The 12,355-nt window shown below is 27.3% G+C and overlaps 1 protein-coding gene across 1 annotated transcript; it reads left to right on the top strand.

The window, feature by feature from the left end:
• Nucleotides 1–8,500: 8,500 nt before the first annotated feature.
• On the top strand, nt 8,501–9,655 carry LOC133287906 (glutaredoxin-C9-like). The gene has a single exon (XM_061485608.1). It carries the CDS (start codon nt 8,722–8,724, stop codon nt 9,139–9,141), a length of 420 nt encoding a protein of 139 aa, XP_061341592.1. The 5' UTR covers nt 8,501–8,721; the 3' UTR covers nt 9,142–9,655.
• The last annotated feature ends 2,700 nt before the right edge of the window (nt 9,656–12,355 follow it).

Genomic DNA, 12,355 nt, shown 5'->3' with positions numbered 1-12,355 from the left:
AGAGCATTTGTATGCTTTCTGGTATGCATTTGTATACTTAGAGACATAAAGTTATACTTATGTGACTTTATTTAACAGCTTAAATTGTTAGGAGAGTTAGTTTTTTAGCATAGGATTATATTATATTTGTAACTGAGTAGTTAAGAATTTAACTATTACCACCTCTATTATTCAGCATGGATGATTACCTACACAATTCTTTATACTAGAATGACAGGCATAAGACTAAAGCCTTTAGTCCATATACATATGAACGGAATGTTGATTATATAACTCTTCCATTTCTCATGTTACTGCACAACATCTGGATTCATTTGCAATTTAACTATAAATATCAAACCAGGAACAAGTAAACTAAAATTGTATAATTAGCCATCCAAATTGAATTATGTATATGTACCATACAAAGTGCTAGCTTGACCAAGCAGTAAAACCAAGTACACAACATTCCCCAAAACTAGCAATCCACTGCGGCCTGCACTGCCCTGCTGCACAAGACCCAAGCCATAAATCTTCAAAGCATGCAAATAATTCATTCAACATTAGAATATTGTTGAATATAGAAATTCGTCATATTATAAATTTGTATATTTTATACCTTAATTTCTTTATTTGATACAAAAGTATAATACTTTTTTTTATCAGTTCAAAATATTCACAATTCATACTCGTACACAAATTAAATATTTATAATTAGAGTTCGTTTTTTCTACCTTCAATGTTGATAATTTATTTACGTTAAACCTAAAACGACGTCATTTTAAAGTGAAAATTAAGATATTTTTGTAATTATAATTTATTTCAAGATTATAATAATTTTTTTATTATAATTTTTTAATTTTTTAACCCAAAATAACATTATTTTAAAAATAAATATAAATAATTTATTTACATTTACTATAAAAACATTAAAACGTTACAATTTTTAAGGAACTACGTAGTTTCAATTTAGTAGGAAAAGAGGTAGCTGCATCTCTAGTGAACTACTTTGATGATACGTGTACTTGTGCAGGTCAACTTGTACATAAAAGAAATTAATGGCGAGCCTATCATTAAAAATATGAGAAAATATATTCTTATGTTATAGGAGATAATTTTTCTCTCCTACATAAATATTGATTTCTGTATTATTTTTTTATTATTTTTTATAATGATGGGTCTCATATATGATTATCTCTATTACATGAGAGAGTTCTCTCCTATTATATAACATTAATAAAACCCTAAAACAATATTGCTGCAAAAGAAAAAGACGTAAAAATATGATATAGCTACGCCAATAACATTGTTGGCAATATAATATTATATATTGTGTTATCACTTATTTTGCTTTGCTTTCGGCTAGTAAAATATTGGGAGACTGTCGTCATTGAATATGTCATTAACCTTCAATTAAATGACGTGCGTCAAATGTGGAAAAATACATGCAGCATGATTTGTTAGTACAATTGATTGGCATATATTATAAATTATTATCAGTACCTCCAAAACGACGTGGTAAGTCAAGATTTGCGTACAAAGATAAATTGGTAACGTGGATTGTGGGGCCCCTTTGAAGATTATTTACAAAACCAAAATAGTTGAGGATAGCCTAGGTTGAGTTGAGTCCATCGTTTTAACTTTACATGGGGCGAAGGTGATTGGATGGAAAAGATTGTAACAAGTGACAAACGATGAAAGCGTACAATTATTCTATTTATTTCCATTCTTTTTGCTGGCCAAATGGTTGGAAAAACATATACCATGCCTAGTTAAATATTTAATTAGTTAGCAAGGACTTATCAACAATAGTAATAGGGTTATGTATCTAGTATTTGTGAGCCTAATAATCAAAAGGTTCTTCTTTGTAAAAAGTTTATATTAAATTTTACATTCTAACTAAATAAAAAATAAATTCTGAAATGTATAAAATTTAAAAAATGATAAAAAAATATAAAATAATATAATAAGATAATAAATAATATATTTTAACATAGAATATGAGGATTCTTTTTCTTTATTAAAATTAAACTCTTCTATTAAGTATTTATCCACCAAAAAAATTAAACTCTTCTATTCTCTCTTTTTTTTCATCAAATGACTATAAGTGTAAATGACTAAAATATGAATAGAGTTATTTTGCTTTCAAAAGAAATTTATAGGTGTTCTTGTTTAAAATCAAATGTCTTGTTAATTTTGAGCATTTAATATAATATTTAATGGCCGAGTTTAATTTTAAATGAAATCAATCTTAAGTTCTTAACCATTATGTATAGTTATACATAATTAACGTTATATTCTTTCCCTTCTAACATATTTCCAGGGGTTGGCACTTGGCAGGTCACAAGCACAAGGCGTGTAACATGCACACAATGGAATACCAGAATTAACTTCTACTTTAGACTAAATAGATTTGACTTTCCTCCTTGGATGCCAAATGCCTTTTTGGTTGGCGTGGGATTGGATATTTTTTGTAATATATATATATATATATATATATATATATATATATATATATATATATATATATATATATTATTGCACATAATATTTCAATATAGCCCAAAATAAAAATAAAAAACCCAAAATATATTGAGAAAGATAGATAACACCGAAAGATATATAGTGGAAATGTAAACTAGCCTAAACACACCTTAAATTAATGTTAAATCTTGGATTAAAAGAATCAATATATATATATATATATATATATATATATATATATATATATATATAATAGTACATGTTATTACCTAATAAAATGTTTATAAGACATATATATATAATAGTACATGTTATTACCTAATAAAATGTTTATAAGACATTGGATTTCGTTTAATTTACACTTATATGATTCAACTACATTCGAAATAACCAAATAATGGTACTAGAAAACAAAGCAGGTAGAGGTAAGAATATATATTCAATTCTCCCTAATATTATCTTTAAGAGATATTTAAAGCCTTAATCTTGAGATATGTCCCAAATCAAATTAATCAAAAAACAATGAACCAATTAAAATATTTACAAATTTTTTTTACCTACAACTAATTAGCATTCATCGAAAAAAGGGAGGAAGATTGCAGTAACATTAATGAAGTTGATATATACATATAGAGAGATAGGATCCTTTGACACCGGTGTCAAATTTGAAATTTGACACCTCATCTAATAGTCGTTAGATAAAAAAAGATCAATAGTGTCACATGCTTACAAATCAGAAACGTTGATCTTTTTTGATCTAACGGCTATTAGATGAAGTGTCAAATTTTAAATTTGACACTGGTGTCAAAGGATCTATCTCATATATATATACCAACTCTAGTGAGTTAACTCTCAAATAACTCTATAAGTTTTTAATTCTTTAAATCGGTAATGTGATTTAAGTTCTTTTCAAAAATATATTTGATAGAAAATAAATATAAATTATTTGTGCAAAATAAATCTAAATTATTTGTGCACTTTACTCAACCTATTTTAGCCCAAAGGAGAATGGGAGAGTGACATAGCTTTGATAACATGATTAGGGCTCTGCATGGGTCAGGTCGGGTCAGATTTTTGTGCCGACTCGATCCAACTTGATTTTTATAGGTCATGTATTTTGACTCGGCCTGCTTTAATTTGATCCTAGTCAGGTCTGACTTGGTTTGAACTTTTTTAAACTAGTTCAGAACTGGGTCGGATCTATCCTGACTTGGTTTCTGAAGTTCTTCTGACTTGGTTCCGAAGTGGGTCAAATCTGACCTGATCCGCTTTTGACTTGGTTTCTTCACTAAATTTCGTCGAAATTTCTACGTTGCAAACGACGAAAATTTCGTCACAAAATTATTTTTTCGTCGGAATACTTTTTGTCGAAAAGCGACCTCTAATGAAAATTTTTACAAAATAAATTTTCTATCGAAATTTAGTTTCCATCAAAAGTTTTGACGAAAAAGATTTCCTCCATCAAATGTTTTAAACGAAAAAAGAATTCCGTCGAAAATTTTGAAGCATTGTTTTTCGTTCAAAATTTTGATGGGAATGTGTTCTGTCGAAAATTTCTACGGAAATTGTTTTGAGGGAAATGTTTCATTCAAAACTTTCGATGAAATTTAGATTCTCTAAAGAATTTTGACAGAATATTTTTTCCGTCAAAATTTTTTATCGAAATATTTTGTCAAAAAATTTTGCGAAATTTTTTGACAGAAATGTTTTCAGTTGAAAATTTTGATGAAAATGTTTTTAATCAAAAAACTTGACGAAAATATTGAGTCGAAATTTTTTGATGGAAACATGTTTTGCTAAAAAATTTGACAATTTTTTTTTTGTCAAAAAGTTTAATGAAATGTTTCCGTCGAAAACTTTCGCCGAAATTTGAATTCTATAAAGAATTTTGATGAAATTTTTTTCCTTAAAAAAATTTCGATGAAAATGTGTTTCGTCAAAATTTTTTATGAATATATTTTTTTGTGAAATATTTTGACGAAATTTAGATTTTGTAAAAGAATTTGACAAAAAAAACATTTCCATCAAATTTTTTTACATTAATATTTTTAGTCACAAATTTTGATAAAAATATTTTTCGTCAAAAAATTTTCGAAAAATTTGATGGAAATTTGTTACGTAAAATTTTTTGACGTAATTGTTTTACGGTAAAACTTTTCTTTTAATGTAATTGTGATTTTTTTTTCACATAATTGGTATGGGTCAAATTTTGGATCAATAAGTCATTATTAAAATAAGTCAGATCTAAAACTGACCCAAATAAAATGGGTCATTATTTAAACCCAGTTCAAAAAATAGATATTTATAGATATGATCAAAGTCAGATCAAGAACAGCACAAGTGAACCAATTTTTTTTACACCTCTAAACATGATCCAATGACCCCCTAACGTGTAAATTCACAGGTCCAATTTAATTTTTGGTGAATGCCAACTTAAAAATTCAACCGTGTGACCCCATTTTTATTTATATTTTAAATAATAAACAAACTCGATGAAAACGTGTAGTGGAACTGAACCACCCACACCCAGTATTCGAAAAACGACGCCTCCGAAACATGTGGACGGCGATCATCATACTCCTTCCCACCACCACGTGGCCAGCGAGTTGAGTTGGTGAAAATGGATGACAAAACCGTCAGAAAGTTGTCGTTTAGCTGCACCGTCCTCGCCTGTTAGTGGCACAAGACTTGTCAATTCCTAATAGGGTTGAAAAACTGTCACACCAATCTACGTGGACTTACGACCTAATAATACCTATGTTAATATAAATTAAGAAAATATTATATTTATTATTTTTTATTATTAAATTTTCACTGTTGATTTTTGTTAATTTAATGATTATAATTTATTGAAATTTATTTAATTAATAAATGTGACCCAATAAATTTTAATCGTTAGATTAATTGAAATGAACAATTAAAATTTGATAGTAAAGAAATAATAATAAAAAATACTAAGTATAACTTTTCCCTATAAATTAACATTCTTATCGAAATACCTATCATTTGTGATACGGATGATAATATAAATAAATAAATTTAAATATTGTTTCGATACTTAAAAAATATATATCAATTATCATTTTGACATTTTTATATATTAATTTTGTCAATCTAATCTATCCAAAATTAAGTCTTTAATATTCTAATTCATCTAGTCCACCATTCTAAACTTTATTATCTGGATGGAGTGATTACAATATTAGAAATCTAAAAATTGTGAGATTAATTAAAAGAGTTATCCAAAAAAATCAAATTGATAATTATTACACCTTTCAGAGAATAAAATAAGCTTTATTTAATTTAATTTTATTTATTTTTATTTTTTTTGTATTTTGACAAAGGATAGTCCAAATGCGCTACTGTTAGATTAACTCCTAAACTATACCGTGGGTCCGTGACTAATAAATTCTCTTAATAATTGTTTTTTTTTTCTTTCTAAAACTTGAACTTTAATTTTTCTCCTTAAGAATATAACTCGCTTAAAATCTCATCAAATTTTATGTATCAATCTATATTTGAAAATTATATTAGTCATTAAAACAGCAAAGGGAGAAGTTTAAGATTTTAAAGTTCAATCAAGATTTTAAACATTCTTATACGTTCAATGAAAATAGGATAAGATATTAAGATGAAACTTAAAATACAGAATAAATTGTTAAAGATATAAGTAAACTCACACAATGTATTCTGTAATATATAAATAATATGATATATGAAAAATAAATAATATTCTTTTTTCAAAGTCCGATCGACCTATCTGTTTCATTTTTTAGTAAATTCAACTACAACTATGTATTTTTTTCTGTGTTATTTAATTTTACGCTCTTAATATGTCATTATAAGCTACTTGTAAATATATTATTTAGAGATATTTATCAATGATTTTTTTATAGATAATACACAACTACATAAATAAGGGGGAAAATTATTCTCATTACCTGAGATAAGTTTTTCCTCTTACAAACGCTTCGATAACTGTGCCACTTTTTTTTTTCAAGTGGAGGAGCCCATAAATTTATTTCTATGACATTAGATAACTTATCTTTTTTAAAATAAGATTAATAAAACTCATAAATAAATACTATTGTTATAGAAGCATCTAATCTCATATTATAGGTGACACTCTCTCTTATGTCATAAACTCAACAAATGATGGGTCGCACCATGTGTTGATAAAAAATAAAAATAAATAACATGACACACTTATCAATGTATCTATATCATAAGACAATTTTTTTTTTTTTTTGGTACATTGCCAGGAGGTATCCCCATTCAACCTTCTCCGGGCACCATGCCCTCGGGGTACGGCCCGTTTGGGCTAGCCCCTCATTGTAACAGTGAGTGCACTAAGCTTCGCAACTGGAGAAAGGACGAGACTAATCCCCCAACCGAAGATTTTTGGCTTATCCTCTGGCCCCCAAAGATTTTCCAAGAAACTGCTTGAGACATGGTTTGATCCCTGCACCAAACAATCTCTTGGGAGCTCAGCTGCCAACTGAGCTACCCTAGGGGGTTCATAAGACAACTTTTTCCTACTACATAAGAGAATAATTTCTCATTCTTATATTACTCATTGGTTGTTTTTATGACTTTCTTATTTTAAAAGTACTTTTTATAAAAGGTATAGCTATTTAGATTTTTTTAAAAAAATATTTGGCTTTTATTTTTTTAGAAGCTAAAATTTGTAGCTTCAGAAAAAGCTGATTTTTGGCTTCTTTTTTTTAAAAGCATACATCCAAACAGATTTTATTTGAGAAGTGTTTTTTTCTTCTTTTAAAAAGACAGCTTTTGAAGAAAAAAAAAGTCCATCCAAACAAGCGGATGAGAGATCTTTAAATGATTTACTGTGTATCCATATTAGTTCATTTTTAAAAAAAATTAATTTTTGTATTTTTTAAAAAGAATTTATAAAAAAGTGATTATTTTTTAAATAAAACCTACTTTATTAACACAAACTGTTGTTTAAAATTTTAAGGTAATTAGTTAAATAAAAGATCCCCTAACAAAAGGTTTTCAAAAAATAGACCATAAACATATTTTCTTTAAAAGTTGGGGTACAAACGTACTGAAAATAAACATACCAGACCAAAACAAACGAACAAACATACACTTATAAAATCTTTTACAGTTCAAACTCCGATATAAGTAAAAGAAACGTAGAGTATGTTTGAAATCTGTTCAAAAAAGAATTTATTGATTTTTAGAATACAAATAAAAAAACTCGTTTAATAAGCCTTGACTTGTAAAAAAAATTAAAAATTATAATTGTTTTTAATTTTTAAAATCAAATTTAAAGAATCTATATGAATTTTTTTTGTTTTGTGTTTTGACTTTTAATTTTTAATAAACTTTTTTTTATAGAAAACTCTTATTTCATTAACTATTCTACGAAAAAAATTTAAGAATAAAAAATCAGAATATAATCAAACACATCTGTAATTGTGCAAAATAATTTTATTTTCAAAGCATGTTAAACTAAAGGGAAAATTATTTGTTCTGTTAAAGGATAGTTATTTTAGTTAAAATTAATATTTTTATTTAAAATTTAAATTAAAAAAACTTTCACTTTCTATGTCATAATTTTTATTGTATATCTTTTTCTCTCACTTGAAATGATGTAATTTTATATTTTTTAAAAGGACAACCATCAATCTAAAAAAAAGAAATCTTATTTGTAATAAAAATATTCATATAAACTTTTATTAAAAATTAATTTTCAAGATTTTTTTAGAGATATTTACATAAGTAGCTCATAATATAAAAATATAAATTGTAATATTAAAAATAAAATATCGTTAAATTATGAGAATAATATTTATTATGTGTTAGGGAATAAATTTTATCTCCTAAAACATATTTTTCTCACTATTCTTTTCACATGATCCCACATATTTATAATTTTGTGTAAAAGATAAAATTATTTCTTATAACGTTAATAAAGATTAAACTCTTAAATTATATATAAAATTTCCAGCATTAGACGGCAGTATCGTAGCATTTCTCGTCACGACTCACGAGTGCAGTGGATGTAACTTCCAGGAATCTGTTGACCGAGTCAGTGACGCAATATCGCATCACTCACAGCAGCGGTGACGCACGAGTGCGTAACTGCCATTGACGTTATAGTTCCCCCTCCCCGCAATTTTCTTATATTTCCACCTCTGCCCTCCACTATTCCCTCCCTCCCCTCGCTGGTCACAATCTCTCTCTCTCTCTCTCTCTCTCTCTCTCTCTCTCTCTCTCTCTCTGAATATCATGCACCAAGCAATCCCATATAAGAGTTGGATCACTGCCGGCACACGTGACTCACGTGATCTGCCAGTCGCCGGAGGGATCCAAGAAGCCAACGGCGGGGATCCATCCAAAGCCATCAGAATGGTTTCGGAGAACGCAGTGATAATTATTGGTAGACGTGGTTGTTGCATGTGCCACGTTGTCAAAAGGTTGTTACAAGGTTTAGGAGTCAACCCTCCTGTCTACGAGGTCGATGACGACCATGAACCTGCCCTCGCCGCCCACCTGTCCACCCAGCCTGGCTGCGGCGTCGAAGCTCTGCAGTTTCCGGCGGTGTTCGTCGGTGGGAAATTGTTCGGAGGGTTGGAAAGAGTCATGGCCACTCATATCTCAGGTGAATTGGTTCCTATACTAAAGGATGCTGGTGCCTTGTGGCTTTGACCATCTGATTTTTATTTTTATTTTTTATTTTTGAATTTCTCCGTCCGATAATGTTCTTATAAACTAATCCGGATCCCTTCTAAAAGATGATAACGAAGAGGATCGAAAACATGCTCTCAGCTAAGAGCTGATTGCTCATTGTATGGTTAGTTTCAACATATGTTGCTTTTTTTATTTTCTCTCCTTAAAAGAGGAATTAAATGTAGTTCTTAGTTTCCTCTTTTTTCTTCTTCTTATAATAAATCTCTCTTCTTATGTTGAAAAGCCAGAAAGAGAGATTTTGTACATTATGTTTCAATTAGTCTATGAGGACAAGTTTGTCTTGGATCCGAAAAATCTCTTGGAAAACGATGTTCTAATTATGCTTGGAGATTTAGAAAGTCTCAGGTTATGGTTGTTAGAGGAAACCAGACAAAGTCAAGGATTCCCGTATTTGTATAGAAAATCCACATGGTTCTTCGAGGTAATTAGTTACCAATGTGTGAAAATTTATCCTTTGAGAACTTTTATTCAATTAGAAATCAAGTGAGAAAAGATTTGGTGTTAGTTGATTTTATGACTTCTGTTTTTAATATAATAAAATTCACTGTTAAAGATTTTAATTCTTTTTTGTAAAATTTTATTTATGAACTTAGAAATAAGGTGGCAAATTTTCCTCATTTTTACCTGGTTTTGTTTTAAGTTTCATTTCTTGTACGCTGTGAAAGAGAGATTTAAATTTTGTACATTATGTTTCAACTAATTGATAAGGACAAGTTCATATTGGATTTGAAGAATCACATGGAAAACGATGTTCTAATTATCCTTGAAAAACGTTTTATCCCTCAATTAATACATTGGTGAGTTTCACGGTATTGATGTTAGAAATATACATCAGAAAACCAGACCAAGTCAAGCATACCCATAAATAATTGCATAGAAAATGCACCGGCAAATGTCCTTCCTTTTTTTAAAGAGTGAGATTTGTTGTACTAAGCGATTGTTTGGATTTTTTTTTTAAATAAAGTATTTAATGTTATTTTAAAAATTTTTGTCTAATGTTCACCCAAAGGGCATTCGTTTTGGATTAAAATATTAAAAAATTAGAATTATAACCTTGAAATAAATTAAAATTAGAAACACACACAATAATATCGTTTCAGTGAACATTAGATAAATTTTACAAAAATAACATTAGTAAAAATGAACCATTTTTTTTAGTTTTTCTTTGGCCAAACAGGTTTTGACACAAATTTTATAATGAAAAACTTTTTTTTTTATAATGAAGAAAAAGGTCAAAAGATAAAAGTTCCTAGAGGAGTTTTTTTTTAATCTCTTATCAATTTTTCTTGAATTATGTATTTTTTTGAAATGAATAACTATAGAGATAAGAGAGATTTTTCTTGAAATATGTGTTTTTAAACTAAATTTTTTATGTAATCATCAAACAGTTTTTTATTTCTTATTTTGTTTTTAATTTTAGCTTAAAAGTAGCTTCTGATTTAAAAAGAGAGTATCCAAATAACTGTTCTAAGAAAAAAACCAGTTTTGAAATTATTTTATAAACCAATAATTTATACTTAGCAGTTTATGATGATTAAATATCTCCTTTAATAAATTTAACGAAAATCGGAGAGGATTTGTAAAAAGTGGGAAAAGAACATGTTAATTGATTGTATGAGATAATGTGTAGCTTATAATAAAATTATCTTGATCTGTTTTCTATATATAAAATCTTTTGGCTCCAATTCTTTGTAGCTTTAGTCAATTCAAAGACTTATTCAATTGGCCTGCTTACTAAGTGGGATGAGATAATATGTAGTTTATAACAAAATTCACTATATTTCAAAATTTGTGCAAATTTTTTTTTATCTTGATCTAGTTTCCATAAAATCTTTTGGCTCAACTTCTTTGTAGCTTTAGTCAATTCAAAGCCTAATTGAATTGGCTTACTTACTAATTAAGTGAGTTTGCTTAAAGCATTAATAATTTGTATATAATCTGATTTTTTCTTTGATTCCAAAAGTATTGTTTTCTTACACTTTATGAACACATTAGCCAACGTAATATTGTAATGTGTTGAGGAATTAACAAACTAATTATACACCTCAAAAATCGTAAGCCAATTAGTTAAGGGATTGTAAATTTGTAATTATAAAAAATAGGACGTGAACCTTGGGAGCTAATAATCCCTCTCTTTCCTTTTTATTAAAAAAAATCAATAATAAACCTTTTATATAGGATTTATATTTCTCCGGTTGTTGTACGTGTAGCAGTTAAATACTTGCCATATATATATATGTGTGTGTGTGTGAAAATATTAAATGTGAGAAATCATAACCATACACAAGATGAAAGTACTAAATATGGAAAACATAATCATACACCTGTCATTGTTGTACGTAAAACGGTTATAAAAATGATTTTATCATATATATATATATATATGTTTACCAATAAACGAATTTTTTGTTTGAAATTTTTCTTTATTTACCAAAATTATCTAATTATCACATATTTTTTAAAATATATATTTTAATTAAAAACTTTTATTGAAAAAATAAATAAATGGATACATAATATTGTATTTATTGAAATTATACGAATTTAATATAAATAAAAAAATGAATAATGTTGTATGTTAATATGTTATGAAGTGGTGTGATTATAAAAGAGAAGAGACTAATCTATAATTATATCTAATAAGACATTATTGTTTACCAAAAAGATAAAAAATAAATAAATCATGAAAGGTAGATAAAGAAAGAATTTAATCCCAAAAATTATATATTAAAAATATAATTTCAATATTAAGTGTAAAATTAAGAAGTTTTATACTCAATGTTGACTATTAATTTGTTTATATCTAATAATTCACATTTTCTCCTTTAACAAATTGGAAATTTGTTTGTCTTTTTAAATCCTGATCCTTAAACTATTATTTTTTAATTGAAATTTTAATTAAAAAAACTCCCTCCAATTTTTTTTCCCATAATTTTTATTGTGTATCATTTCTCTCGCTTAAAATATATAATTTTATGTCTTTTAAAAAGATAAATACTAATCCCTTAATAAATCATAACTATTAAATATAAATAAATTAGGGCGTGGTGTTTGTCATTTTATATGACATAAGTTATGTCATTTTAGGAAAGAGATAGACACAGAAAATGAAAATCATAGGAGAGAGACAGTGGATGGTTTTTTATTAATTTAAAATTTAAATAAAAAAATT

Source organism: Gastrolobium bilobum, unplaced genomic scaffold, assembly GCF_033153095.1.
Source record: "Gastrolobium bilobum isolate Gb01-03AN ecotype WA unplaced genomic scaffold, APGP_CSIRO_Gbil_v1 utg12072, whole genome shotgun sequence".
Classification (NCBI taxonomy): domain Eukaryota; kingdom Viridiplantae; phylum Streptophyta; class Magnoliopsida; order Fabales; family Fabaceae; genus Gastrolobium; species Gastrolobium bilobum.
The sequence above is the reverse complement of the archived record's forward strand: the minus strand, read 5'-3'. Positions and strand labels throughout refer to the sequence as shown.